At 47.7% G+C, this 14,970-nt stretch overlaps 1 protein-coding gene across 1 annotated transcript in view; it reads right to left on the bottom strand.

Moving 5' to 3' along the window:
- top1b (DNA topoisomerase Ib) overlaps nt 1-14,970 on the bottom strand; it is a 30,853-nt gene that overhangs the window by 10,897 nt on the left and 4,986 nt on the right. Inside the window, exons 4-15 of the mRNA XM_020472268.2 lie at nt 11,058-11,190; nt 10,712-10,770; nt 10,444-10,560; nt 10,085-10,175; nt 9,922-10,010; nt 9,152-9,267; nt 8,898-9,019; nt 6,941-7,063; nt 6,622-6,809; nt 3,758-3,902; nt 627-770; nt 280-465 (exon numbers count right to left, since the gene is read on the bottom strand). Of these exons, the coding sequence (XP_020327857.1) occupies nt 280-465; nt 627-770; nt 3,758-3,902; nt 6,622-6,809; nt 6,941-7,063; nt 8,898-9,019; nt 9,152-9,267; nt 9,922-10,010; nt 10,085-10,175; nt 10,444-10,560; nt 10,712-10,770; nt 11,058-11,190 (1,513 nt within the window). The remainder of the gene's footprint in view (nt 1-279; nt 466-626; nt 771-3,757; nt 3,903-6,621; nt 6,810-6,940; nt 7,064-8,897; nt 9,020-9,151; nt 9,268-9,921; nt 10,011-10,084; nt 10,176-10,443; nt 10,561-10,711; nt 10,771-11,057; nt 11,191-14,970) is intronic.

The following is a 14,970-nucleotide window of genomic DNA, read 5'->3' on the forward strand; positions in this document are numbered from 1 at the left end:
ACATCCTCCGAGCAATGTGTGTCCAAACACACACATACACACACACACACACACACACAGACAGGTGTGCGCACACAGGCAGATCATTAGAGCATGACTAACACACGCTCCAGACATCTGTTAAACGCTCGTCCAACACAGACTAGACCACCCAATCAAATGGAAGGGATGACATCTTAAACATCCCTTTAATTCTTAATCAATATCCTATTCTCTCTTCCCCCCTCCTCTGTTCTCCGTCTGTCCCCTCTCTCCTCCACTCCTCCCTCCTCTCCTCACCCTCTTCTCCACAGGCATCTTGTTGTAGTATCTGATGGAGTCTTTTCCTAGGAAGTCAAACTCCACCACGTACTCCTGGTCGTCCATCTTGGGGTACAGCTTGATGTGTTCCACCCTCAGGGAGCAGCAGCCAACCGTATCAGCCGTCTCCCCCTCCTCCTTCTCATTCCCCGCCCTCAAGGCCAGCTATAGGACACACAGGATGGAGGGCAGAGGTTGTGTTTGAGCATCCTCAAGAATTTAGGTATCCAACCTCAATCGAAAAGGCTTGGAGTGGTGAAAGCAGAACCTTGCTCAACAATCCAGTCACAGCTAATAGATGTACTGTAACGTGTTTTTCCCCTCACCTTGTCTATGAAGTAGAGAGCCACAGCTCTCTGTCTGACCCTCATCTCTTTAGACTTCCAGTCCTCTCTGTACTGGGCCCTCAGGCGCTCCACACACTTCTTCAGCCTCCGGGCCGTCTCATACTTCTGCCAGTCCTTCTCGCCCTACACACAGGCAGACACGGGACAGAGACAGACACGGGACAGAGACAGACACGGAACAGAGGCAGACACGGGACAGAGACAGACACGAAACAGAGACAGACACGGAACAGAGGCAGACACGGAACAGAGACGGGACAGAGACAGACACGGAACAGAGGCAGACACGGAACAGAGGCAGACACGGAACAGACACGGGACAGAGACAGACACGGAACAGAGGCAGACACGGGACAGAGACAGACACGGAACAGAGACAGACACGGAACAGAGTTAGACAGAACAGAGGCAGACACGGAACAGAGGCAGACACGGGACAGAGACAGACACGGAACAGAGGCAGACACGGAACAGAGACAGACACGGAACAGAAGCAGACACGGAACAGAGGCAGACACGGAACAGACAGACACAGAACAGAGACAGACACGGGACAGAGACAGACACGGGACAGAGGCAGACACGGAACAGACACGGGACAGAGACAGACACGGAACAGAGGCAGACACGGAACAGACACGGGACAGAGACAGACACGGAACAGAGGCAGACACGGAACAGACACGGGACAGAGACAGACACGGAACAGAGACAGACACGGAACAGAGTTAGACAGAACAGAGGCAGACACGGAACAGAGGCAGACACGGGACAGAGACAGACACGGAACAGAGGCAGACACGGAACAGAGACAGACACGGAACAGAAGCAGACACGGAACAGAGGCAGACACAGAACAGAGACAGACACAGAACAGAGACAGACACGGGACAGAGACAGACACGGGACAGAGGCAGACACGGAACAGAGACAGACACGGGACAGAGACAGACACGGGACAGAGACAGACACGGGACAGAGACAGACACGGAACAGAGGCAGACACGGAACAGAGGCAGACACGGAACAGAGACGGGACAGAGACAGACACAGAACAGAGACAGACACGGAACAGAGGCAGACAGAACAGAGGCAGACAGAACAGAGACAGACACGGGACAGAGACAGACACGGGACAGAGACAGACACGGAACAGAGACAGACACGGAACAGAGGCAGACACGGAACAGAGACGGGACAGAGACAGACACGGAACAGAGGCAGACACGGAACAGAGGCAGACACGGAACAGACACGGGACAGAGACAGACACGGAACAGAGGCAGACACGGAACAGAGGCAGACACGGAACAGACACGGGACAGAGACAGACACGGAACAGAGACAGACACGGGACAGAGACAGACACGGAACAGAGGCAGACACGGAACAGAGGCAGACACGGAACAGACACGGGACAGAGACAGACACGGAACAGAGGCAGACACGGAACAGAGGCAGACACGGAACAGACACGGGACAGAGACAGACACGGAACAGAGACAGACACGGAACAGAGTTAGACAGAACAGAGGCAGACACGGAACAGAGGCAGACACGGGACAGAGACAGACACGGAACAGAGGCAGACACGGAACAGAGACAGACACGGAACAGAAGCAGACACGGAACAGAGGCAGACACGGAACAGAGACAGACACAGAACAGAGACAGACACGGGACAGAGACAGACATGGGACAGAGGCAGACACGGAACAGAGACAGACACGGGACAGAGACAGACACGGGACAGAGACAGACACGGGACAGAGACAGACACGGAACAGAGGCAGACACGGAACAGAGACGGGACAGAGACAGACACGGGACAGAGACAGACACGGGACAGAGACAGACACGTAACAGAGGCAGACAGAACAGAGACAGACACGGAACAGAGACAGACACGGAACAGAGACAGACACGGGACAGAGACAGACACGGGACAGAGACAGACACGGAACAGAGGCAGACACGGAACAGAGACAGACACGGAACAGAGGCAGACAGAACAGAGACAGACACGGGACAGAGACAAACACGGAACAGAGGCAAACACGGAACAGAGGCAGACAGAACAGAGACAGACACGGGACAGAGACAAACACGGAACAGAGACAGACACGGGACAGAGACGGGACAGAGACAGACACAGGACAGAGACAGACACGTGACAGAGACAGACACGTGACAGAGACAGACACGGGATAGAGACGGGACAGAGACAGACACGGGGACAGAGACAGACACGTGACAGAGACAGACACGTGACAGAGACAGACACGGGACAGACACGGGGACAGAAACAGACACGTGACAGAGACAGACACGGGACAGAGACGGGACAGAGACAGACACGGAACAGAGACAGACACGGAACAGAGACAGACACGGGACAGAGACAGACACGGGACAGAGACAGACACGGAACAGAGGCAGACACGGAACAGAGGCAGACACGGAACAGAGACAGACACGGAACAGAGGCAGACAGAACAGAGACAGACACGGGACAGAGACAAACACGGAACAGAGGCAAACACGGAACAGAGGCAGACAGAACAGAGACAGACACGGGACAGAGACAAACACGGAACAGAGACAGACACGGGACAGAGACGGGACAGAGACAGACACAGGACAGAGACAGACACGTGACAGAGACAGACACGTGACAGAGACAGACACGGGATAGAGACGGGACAGAGACAGACACGGGGACAGAGACAGACACGTGACAGAGACAGACACGTGACAGAGACAGACACGGGACAGACACGGGGACAGAAACAGACACGTGACAGAGACAGACACGGGACAGAGACGGGACAGAGACAGACACGGGACAGAGACAGACAGACAGGTTACATCAGATTTAGGGTGAGTGATAAGGTCAGGATAAGGGAGTGAGGGACTCCTTTAGTAACCTCCTTTATTTGAGGTTAGGGTGAGAGGGTCATAGTTAGGAGTTAGATCTTAGAGTTACCTTGATTCTGGAGCTGAAGTAAATGTACTTGTTAGGGTTAGGAGGTTTAAGGTTGTCATTACCTTGATTCTGGAACTGAAGTAAATGTACTTGTTAGGGTTAGGAGGTTTAAGGTTGTCATTACCTTGATTCTGGAACTGGGGTTGAGCATGATGTACTTAATAGAACCCTGGATGTTCTCAGTCCACGACACCAGCCATGTGACCTTGTTGTCATGACGAACCTCCTTCCAGCGTGTGCCCTGGGGTGGCTTGGGGTGCTTGGAGTCTCTGAGGAGAAGAGGAGAGGGGCAGAGAGAAGGTTTGAAGTAGAATAAAGCAATACCTTGGATCAAAGAGACTGAGTGAGACAACTTGGGGAAGAGGGGCTGAGAGATGTAGTGTTTTAGCTGGTCTAAGAGGTAAGCCTAGTCCACGTGGGTTCACCCCAAATCCTTTAGGGCTTGAGGCCTTCAGACCTCGCAATGGTATACTGAGGTTCCTCAAAGGAGTAAGGCTTCAATTGTGTTCTAAAGTCAAAGCTGATCCTGTTTTGACATTTCCTCTCCTGTGTACAACTATCACAGGACCGGGGTGAAAAACACACCAAAACAACGCCAAGCTGAGCAGGTAGATGGCCAGCTTGTCCTTTTATTGTTTCCACCACTGGACTGGGCTCGAGGCGACACACACATGCGAGCGCATGCACACACACACACACACACACACACACACACACGTGCACACATGAACACACACATACACACACACACAACTGAGCCTGGGGCTACACAGACAGAGAAATGGCCTTTGACACACACGTAAACAACCATATGGCATGTTTAGGACCATCACACACACAAACACAAACCATGCATGGAAACTAGAAGAGCCAGGACAGGACAGAGCCAGGACAGAGACAGGACAGAGCCAGGACAGGACAGAGACAAAGACAGGACAGAGACAGGAAAGGACAGGACAGAGCCAGGACAGGACAGAGCCAGGACAGAACAGGACAGAGCCAGGACAGAGCCAGGACAGAGCAAGGACAGGACAGAGCCAGGACAGAGCCAGGACAGGACAGAGCCAGGACAGAGCCAGGACAGGACAGAGCCAGGACAGAGCCAGGACAGGACAGAGCCAGGACAGAGCCAGGACAGGACAGAGCCAGGACAGAGCAAGGACAGGACAGAGCCAGGACAGGACAGAGCCAGGACAGAGCCAGGACAGAGCCAGGACAGAGCCAGGACAGAGCAAGGACAAGACAGAGCCAGGACAGGACAGAGACAGGACAGGACAGAGCCAGGACAGGACAGAGACAGAGACAGGACAGAGACAGGACAGGACAGAGCCAGGACAGAGCCAGGACAGAGCAAGGACAGGACAGAGCCAGGACAGGACAGAGCCAGGACAGGACAGAGACAGGACAGAGACAGGACAGAGCCAGGACAGGACAGAGCCAGGACAGAGCCAGGACAGGACAGAGCCAGGACAGAGCCAGGACAGAGCAAGGACAGGACAGAGCCAGGACAGGACAGAGCCAGGACAGGACAGAGCCAGGACAGGACAGAGCCAGGACAGAGACAGGACAGAGCCAGGACAGGACAGAGCCAGGACAGGACAGAGCCAGGACAGGACAGAGCCAGGACAGGACAGAGCCAGGACAGAGCCAGGACAGAGCCAGGACAGGACAGAGCCAGGACAGGACAGAGACAGGACAGGAGAGGACAGAGCCAGGACAGGACAGAGCCAGGACAGGACAGGACAGAGACAGGACAGAGCCAGGACAGAGCCAGGACAGGATAGAGCCAGGACAGGACAGAGACAGGATAGAGCCAGGACAGGACAGAGACAGGACAGAGCCAGGACAGGACAGAGACAGAGACAGGACAGGACAGAGACAGGACAGAGACAGGACAGAGCCAGGACAGGACAGAGACAGAGACAGGACAGAGACAGGACAGAGACAGGACAGGACAGAGCCAGGACAGGACAGAGACAGAGACAGGACAGAGACAGGACAGAGACAGGACAGAGCCAGGACAGGACAGAGCCAGGACAGGACAGAGCCAGGACAGGACAGAGACAGGACAGAGACAGGACAGAGACAGGACAGAGCCAGGACAGGACAGAGACAGGACAGAGACAGGACAGAGCCAGGACAGGACAGAGCCAGGACAGGACAGAGCCAGGACAGGACAGGACAGAGCCAGGACAGGACAGAGACAGGACAGGACAGCAAGCAAAGATACTTTTTACCCTGGATAAAAATAGCTGCAGCAATCACAACAAGGCAGATATGGAGTTGGAGATAAGAGGGGGGAGGGAGGCATACAGAGGAAGGAGGGAGAAGTGGGGGACAGACTTACAGCAGGGAGAGGAGGGATAAGGGAGAGAACAGAGGAACATAACAATGGGGCAGAGGGGTGGAGGACTCTTTTACATAAAAACACACACGTACAATAAGAAATCCCGTCACCATAGAAACAAAAGGGTGTGATGTCAGGAACATAAAAATCCCACAAAACACAATGTCCCAATAACATGTTCTCTTCTCATGAGACATAGGTTCACACCCTTACACATGAAGCCCATAGAATCCATACAGGAGCAGGCACAACTTGGTAAGCAATTCAATGTGATTGTTGCAGGCCTCAATAGCTTACCACTCAAATATATAGTGGTATACAGGGACCTCTTGTGGTAAGAACACAACACTTCACATTTATCATGAACTTGGTGATCCATTTAATTTTTGTATTTCTTTATTTAACTAGGCAAGTCAGTTTAAGAACGAATTCTTATTTACAATAGGAACTGTGGGTTAACTGCCTTGTTCAGGGGCAGAACGACAGATTTTTGCCTTGTCAGCTCTGGGATTTGATGTAGCAACCTTTCGGTTACTAGTCCAACGCTCTAACCACTTGGCTACCTTTCTACCAACAATCCCTCGCAATGCTCATTCATCACCCTCTTTCCAACTGATGATGATGAAGATGGGGAGACTCACTTGCTGCAGTTGATAATGATGTCTTCGGGGCGGATGCGGCGTTTCAGCATGCCCATCTTTGGGTGGTCCCCACGCCCCCTGAACAGACCGGGAGGCTCGATGCGAAAGTTTCCAATTCGCTCCTTATGGTTGTCCATCACACAGAAACCATACTCCTGGAGGATACGCTCATTCTCCTCTTTGATTTTCTGGAAAACGTTGGAATAACATTGGAGAACGTTGGAGGGTGTGTGAGTTGTAGACGTGTGTACTGTATGTGTACTGTATGTGTGTGTCTGTGTGTGCGAGCGCGTGTGCACATGTTGGTTCAGGGCCTCACCAGTTTCTCATCTTTGGACATCTGTTTCCGGGCCTCTGATTGGGCCTTGAAGTACTCGCTCATCTCCGTGAAGTTACACTTGTTTATATCTGTGATCTTTGACTTCTCCTCCGATGTCATTTCCTGGGGTTAAAGGACAGAATAGAGTTTTATTTATACAGGGAATCAAATGAGACTAAGGTCTCATTTGCAGTAGAGCCCTGTTTTCAATACAAAGAAAAAACATGCGCATTAAGAAAAACAATCACAATTAACATTTAAATGATCAGAAATCAATTTTCTGAAGGACCCAAGAGGCCCTAGAACATCCATTCTAACAGTTTGTTTTTCACATGTAAGGTGCAGCATATCTGAAGTGTAATGTAATTCATTGACATCGTTTTAGAACGAGTCATTCTATAAGAGATCAAAGATGTCAGATAAATTGGAAATGTTTGCATTAGCGCTTTATAGATAATTAACATACAATGCTGTTCTCTTCTGGTGGTCAAAGAGGCCCAACCTACTTTTAGATATCAGGAACAGTGGTGAGTTTTAGAACCAGAGCCAGTAATGAACCTCAGGGCACAATGATATACAGCGTCCAAGTGTGGACGCTGCAGCATGCATGTAAACAACACCCCATAATCCAATATACACATAACGGTAAAGGTTACCTGCCCTTTCCCACTTGGACAAAAGGAACACTTATGTGAGAATGCTGTTCATTGACTACAGCTCAGTGTTCAATACCACACTGCCCTTTCCCACCTGGACAAAAGGAACACCTATGTGAGAATGCTGTTCATTGACTACAGCTCAGCGTTCAATACCACAGTGCCCCCTCCTGTACTCCCTGTTCACCCACAACTGCATGGCCAGGCACGACTCCAACACCATCATTAAGTTTGCAGACGACACAACAGTGGTAGGCCTGATCACTGACAAGGACGAGACAGCCTATAGGGAGGAGGTCAGAGACCTGGCCGGGTGGTGCCAGAATAACAACCTCTCCCTCAACGTAACCAAGACTAAGGAGATGATTGTGGACTACAGGAAAAGGAGGACCGAGCACACCCCCATTCTCATCAACGGGGCTGTAGTGGAGCAGGTTGAGAGCTTCAAGTTCTTTGGTGTCCACATCAACAACAGTCTAGAATGGTCCAAACACACCAAGACAGTTGTGAAGAGGGCACGACAAAGCCTATTCCCCCCCAGGAAACTAAAAAGATTTGGCATGGGTCCTCAGACCCTCAAAAGGTTCTACAACTGCAACATCGAGAGCATCCTCACTGGTTGCATCACTGCCTGGTACGGCAATTGCTTGGCCTCCGACCGCAAGGCACTACAGAGGGTAGTGCGTATGGCCTAGTACATCACTGGGACTAAGCAGCCTGCCATCCAGGACCTCTACACCAGGCGGTGTCAGAGAAAGGCCCTAAAAATTGTCAAAGACCCCAGCCACACCAGTCATAGACTGTTCTCTCTACTACCGCATGGCAAGCGATACCAGAGTGCCAAGTCTAGGACAAAAAGGCTTCTCAACAGTTTTTACCCCCAAGCCATAAGACCCCTGAACAGGTAATCAAATGGCTACCCGGACTATTTGCATTATGTGCCCCCCAACCCCTCTTTTACGCTGCTGCTACTCTCTGTTTATCATATATGCATAGTCACTTTAACTATACATTCATGTACATACTACCTCAATTGGGCCGACCAACCAGTGCTCCCGCACATTGGCTAACCGGGCTATCTGCACAGTGTCCTGCCATCCACCACCCGAGAGCATATCTTTTGTTTTGTTAGCATTCAGCACCAACTTAAGATCAGAAAGTGTCTTCTGCAGTACCAGAATTTTAAAATGCTCGGCCAACAGTAGGTGCAATGGAGTATAACACAGTATTCCATGGGGCATAACTCAACTGATATCTGTCTGAACGTTCCCCTAGGGGAAACAGAGCAGCCATGACCCTACCTTTCTCCAGTCCTTGTAGAAGTTCTTTCTAAACATTTCCTTGGTTGTGTACTCATGGTCCAGCATCTTGGCAAAGAACGTAGCCACCTCCTCTGCTGGGGCACTTAGTCTCAGGAGCTTACCTGGGGGGGGCATAGAAAGATTGAGCACATAAAATATGACTTGTCTTTCAGAGAGACTTGGTGATATCATCATATCAAAAATATAATCTAACCACCTAAACATAAAGTGTGAATCTATATGGACTCACTCACCATCGTAGAAAAACCTGACATGGCCAGGTAGGGGTTCATATGGAGGAGCAAGAACAGGTCCCTTGTGTTCCAGAAACTTCCATTTGGAGCCATCAGTAGATCTCTCCTCCTCCCACCTAAAATGGATGGATGATAAAATGTGTATGAGAAAAATAACAAGTAAAGAGTAGAAGGACTGTAGATTTTAGTTTTTTTAGAGTACCCACAACCATTTAGTGATTGTATCTGTAGGAATCAACCAATCCTCCCAAACATCTCACCATTTAGTGATTGTATCTGTAGGAATCAACCAATCCTCCCAAACATCTCACCATTTAGTGATTGTATCTGTAGGAATCAACCAATCCTCCCAAACATCTCACCATTTAGTGATTGTATCTGTAGGAATCAACCAATCCTCCCAAACATCTCACCAGTTAGTGATTGTATCTGTAGGAATCAACCAATCCTCCCAAACATCTCACCATTTAGTGATTGTATCTGTAGGAATCAACCAATCCTCCCAAACATCTCACCATTTAGTGATTGTATCTGTAGGAATCAACCAATCCTCCCAAACATCTCACCATTTAGTGATTGTATCTGTAGGAATCAACCAATCCTCCCAAACATCTCACAATTTAGTGATTGTATCTGTAGGAATCAACCAATCCTCCCAAACATCTCACCATTTAATGATTGTATCTGTAGGAATCAACCAATCCTCCCAAACATCTCACCATTTAGTGATTGTATCTGTAGGAATCAACCAATCCTCCCAAACATCTCACCATTTCCACTTCTCCTCTGTTTCCTTCTTGGCTTTCTTGCCATCCGCTCCTGCTTTCTTGTCTTTTGTCTTCTTCTTGGGTTTTATGTCCTGAACGAGACAAAAACGAGTGTGAACAAGGGTGAGGGAAGAGTGACCAATTTCAGCTGAGAACCTCAACTCACCTCTTCCTCCTCCTCATCTTCATATTCCTGTTTTCTCTTCTTTGCCTTCTTGCCATTCTCTGTCTTGATCTTTTTGGGCTTGTATTCAAATCTGAACAAAATACAACCATCAGATGAAACATGAAAAAAAATGTACCTAGGTTTAATTGGATCACTTTCATTTAAAAAATGCATGAATTAACTATTTATATGAGGCGTACGTACTACTTATGTGTGAGTATTCACACATAAATGTTAGTGTTTTTGTACTTGTTTCTAATCTGTTTGTCTTTCTGATTGGCGCAACAGGCATGGCTAACAAACCTTGGCATACTGCACCAAGATTTATTAAGAAGCATTAGAACATTGTGGATACTCACTCCTCCTCATCTCTCTCTCTCTTCAGAGTCTTGTTGTGTTTGGGAGAGGGGTACAAGCCATTGTCCTCCTCTGGTTCACTCTTAATGGCAGGAGGGCTGGGGCTGTTCCACATCTCCCTGTAGGACACATTACAGTGTTAAAGGTGCAATCCCATAGATATTCTTAAAATCTACAGTATCTGCCTTCTACACCCATAGTTGTTTACACTACTGCTTGTAGTTACAATGAAAAATAAAATAGAACAGTCAATTCTATATTCCCATTTACCTCGCATGACCGTTTTCTTTCTCCTTCTTGGGCTTGCCTTCAACATGGGAGGATTTGACCTACGAGAAACAGACAAACTGGCTGGGAATTGTAGTCTACTAGTAGAGTCACTGTAACATCTGAGATGTACCTTTTCTGATAGACCCTCTATACCTCTCAAACTCAACTACGGACCTCAAAGCCAGTTCCACTGCATGTTTTCATTGTTCCCCTCTAATCACAAACATATTTAGACCTGGGACACCAGGTGGGCGTAATTAATTATCAGGTAGAACAGAAAAGCAGGAGGCTCCGGACCTCATAGGGTAAGAGTTGAATATCCCTGGTCTACACGGAGAAAACAAACCTTTTCCTCTCTTCTCTTCTCTTTGTCTTTCTCCTTCTGTTTCTCCCTGTGCCTGTCGACACTCCCGTCGCTGTGCTTCACCCTCTCCTTCTCCTTGTCTCTGTGCTTCTTCTCAGAGTGCTCCCTGTGTTCACTGAGAGATGGACAACACATGAGAGGTCAGGGGTTAGGGGTCAATGGACAGGGGTCAGACACAGGAAAGCTACACAAACACAAATTATTCAGGCCATAGAGAGCTCCAATATTGAATACAGACTACAACACACAACCTGGATGAACACAGATGAACACAGAACACAGGAAAAGGAGAAGTCAACTTAATAAAGACTTAGATTGTTTTGTCTACAGCTTTCTGTTTCAGTGAATAGACTATGCAATTGACGCGGCAAGTAGTCTTGTAGGTTTGAACTTATGTAGGCTTTTTGAATGGTCTTCAATGGCAAAAAAAACATAGTGCAACAGACTTCTGCGCAAAAACTTCATGAAAGGCATTTGATATAATTTATTGATATAAGGTGGATTTGGAAAGTGTTCAGGCCCCTTGACTTTTTCCACATTTTGTTACATTACAGCCTTACATGCTGACCAGACCAGACATGTTGCAATTCTTTTTTAGAAATCCATGTTATTCAATTATCGCACCCACACTGCTCATGCGCGCCAACAAGCGTCTGCGATGCCAAGGGCTAAAATAGAACTCCTTTCTATTTCTGACGCAGATCGCACTGGAAGTCCTGCCTCTCCCATCTCCTCATTGGTTTATAGAAGCAGGTACCCACATCCCATCTCCTCATTGGTTTATAGAAGCAGGTACCCACGTGCCTTCTCCTCATTGGTTTATAGAAGCAGGTACCCACGTGCCATCTCCTCATTGGTTTATAGAAGCAGGTACCCACGTGCCATCTCCTCATTGGTTTATAGAAGCAGGTACCCACGTGCCATCTCCTCATTGGTTATACCCACGTGGGTGATTGAATGACGAACTGTGTTGCCGGTCGGTGTAGTAATACTATGAAAGTTTAGATGCCAATCACCATATAAGTTCAAAGATGAAAAATCCTGGAAGGAGGAGAGATGACTTGAAACTATTCGGTTGGCCGTTTTATGTGTGGATTTATTGTCGGAGTGGAGGACCTTGTGCATTTCAGGTAAAATAACAACTCAATGTTTATATCCCAGGACAAATTCGCTAGCAACAGCAAGTTAGCTAAATGGGATAAATTAGCTAGCAAGTGCACATTAACTAGCTAAATTGCCATAAATGTTTTATGCTTTTCGACCTGTCCCTAAATGAATGTCATTGGTTCAGAGTTTGTTTTGATATTTTAACCTGCGTGTCGTGATCGCGGGGGGACAAAATACATTTATGCATGATAGCGTACGATGGCGCACGATGGTTCACGCGCGCAGCCGGTTTGGCTTAAGTGTTATTCTAAAATGAATTAAATTGTTTTTTCCCCCCTCATCAATCTACACACAATACCCCATAATGACAAAGCAAAAACAGTTTTTTAAATTTGCAAATGTATTAAAAGTAAAAAATGTGAATGTCACATTTACATAAGTATTCAGACTCTTTACTCAGTACTTTGTTGAAGCACCTTTGGCAGCGATTACAACCTCGAGTCTTCTTGGGTATGATGCTACAAGCTTGGCACACCTGTATTTGGGGAGTTTCTCCCATTCTTCTCTGCAGATCCTCTCAAGCTCTGTCAAGTTGAATGGGGAGCATCACTGCACATCTATTTTCAGGTCTCTCCAGAGATGTTCGATCAGGTTTTCATCAAGGATCTCTTTGTCCTATGCTCCGATCATCTTTCCCTCGATCCAGACTACCACCATGCTTCATCGTAGGGATGGTGCCAGGTTTCCTCCAGATGTGATGCTTAGCATTCAGGCCAAAGAGCTCAATCTTGGTTTCATCAAACCAGAGAATCTTGTTTCTCATGGTCTGAGAGTTCTTTAGGTGCCTTTTGGCAAACTCCAAGTGGGCTGTCATTTGGCTTTTACTGAGTAGTGGCTTCCGTTTTGGCCACTCTACCGTAAAGGCCTGATTGGTGGAGTGCTGTAGAGATTGTTGTCCTTCTGGAAGGTTCTCCTATCTCCACAGAGGAACTCTGTCAGTGTGACCATCAGGTTCTTGGTCACCTCCATGAACAAGGCCCTTCTCCCCCGATTGCTCAGTTTGGCCGGGCATCCAGCTCTAGGAAGAGTCTTGGTGGTAACAAACTTCTTCCATTTAAGCATGATGGAGGCCACTGTGTTCCAGGGGACCTTCAATGCTGCAGAATTGTTTTGGTACCCTTCCCCAGATCTGTGCCTCAACACAATCCTATCTTAGACCTCTAAGGACAATTCCTTGGACCTCGTGGCTTGGTTTTTGCTCTGACCTGCACTGTCAACTGTGAGACCTTATATGATGTACGAAGGGCTATATAAATACATTCGATTTGATTTATATTGACAGGTGTGTGTCCAATCAGTTGAATTTACCACAGGTGTGTGTCCAATCAGTTGAATTTACCACAGGTGTGTGTCCAATCAAGTTGTAGAAATATTTCAAGGACTATCTATGGAAACAGGATGCACCTGAGCTTAATTTCGAGTCTCATAGCAAAGGGTTCGAAATTATGTAAATATGTATTATTTTTTGTATAAATTCGCTTTGACATTATGGGGTATTGTGTGTAGATTGATGAGGGGAAAAAACAACTTCATCAACTTAAGAATAAGGCTGTAATGTAACAAAATATAGAAAAGGTCAAGGGGTCTGAATACATTCTGAATGCACCATATCTTATTTGACCACGTTTTCATGAATTGTATTATATAATCCTCAAGCCCATTCAAAAGACCAGAGACATGAACAAGGAAGAACGACGTATGAAACGCGTCACTTGCACACAGTGTTCCTGACTGAAACCACAGCCATTCTTAGCCATAGACAACATTCAAACTCTCTCTCTGACAAATTTCCCAAGGTATTTGCTATAAATTATAATGTGTTCTCAGTGAACTTACATAGACACAAATAAATACACAAATCCGAGTTATCATCAAAAACTCTTAAAAGCATGATTTTCTGTATCTAGCATTACTGCCCAGAAATAACCTCAAAAGCAGAAGACCCACATTGTGCCAAATACCAATTGAAAAATGTTTTCATAACAAGTACAATTGGGAACACTTTGTTTCAGAGAGGGTACTCATGCCTATGGATGTTAGCAGAGAGCGAGAGAGCAAGAGAGAGGGGTAGTGAGAGAGGGGGGGGTAGCGAGAGGGAGAGAGAGAGAGAGAGAGAGAGAGAGAGAGAGAGAGAGAGAGAGAGAGAGAGAGAAAGAGAGAGGCGGTAGAGAGAGGGCGGGGGGTAGAGAGAGGGAGAGAGAGGGGGGGGTAGAGGAGAGGGAGAGGAGAGGAGAGAGAGGGAGAGAGAGGCGGGGTAGAGAGGAGAGAGAGAGGGGGGGGTAGAGAGAGGGAGAGAGGAGAGGGGGGGGTAGGAGAGGGAGAGAGAGAGAGAGAGAGAGAGAGAGGGCGGGGGGTAGAGAGAGGGAGAGAGAGAGGGGGGGGGTAGAGAAAGGGAGAAAGACAAAGAGAGAGGGTAGAGAGAAAGGGAGAAAGATAAAGAATGGGTAGGGGAAAGAGGGAGAGTGAGATAAAGTCATTTCTGTGCATGAAAATCATGCATTGATGTCCTAGAGAACTAGGTAGAAGACATACAGTACCTTCAGGAAGTATTAAATATCACCCATCTATCTATACACAATACCCCATAATGACAAAGTGAAAACATGTTTTTAGAAATGTTAGCAAATTTATTGAAAATTAAATACAGAAATGTATCATTTATATTAGGATTCACACCCCTGAGTCAATACCTTGCATGGTAATTACAGCTGTGAGTATTTGTGGGTAA

This window comes from Oncorhynchus kisutch, linkage group LG24 (assembly GCF_002021735.2).
Source record: "Oncorhynchus kisutch isolate 150728-3 linkage group LG24, Okis_V2, whole genome shotgun sequence".
Classification (NCBI taxonomy): Eukaryota; Metazoa; Chordata; class Actinopteri; order Salmoniformes; family Salmonidae; genus Oncorhynchus; species Oncorhynchus kisutch.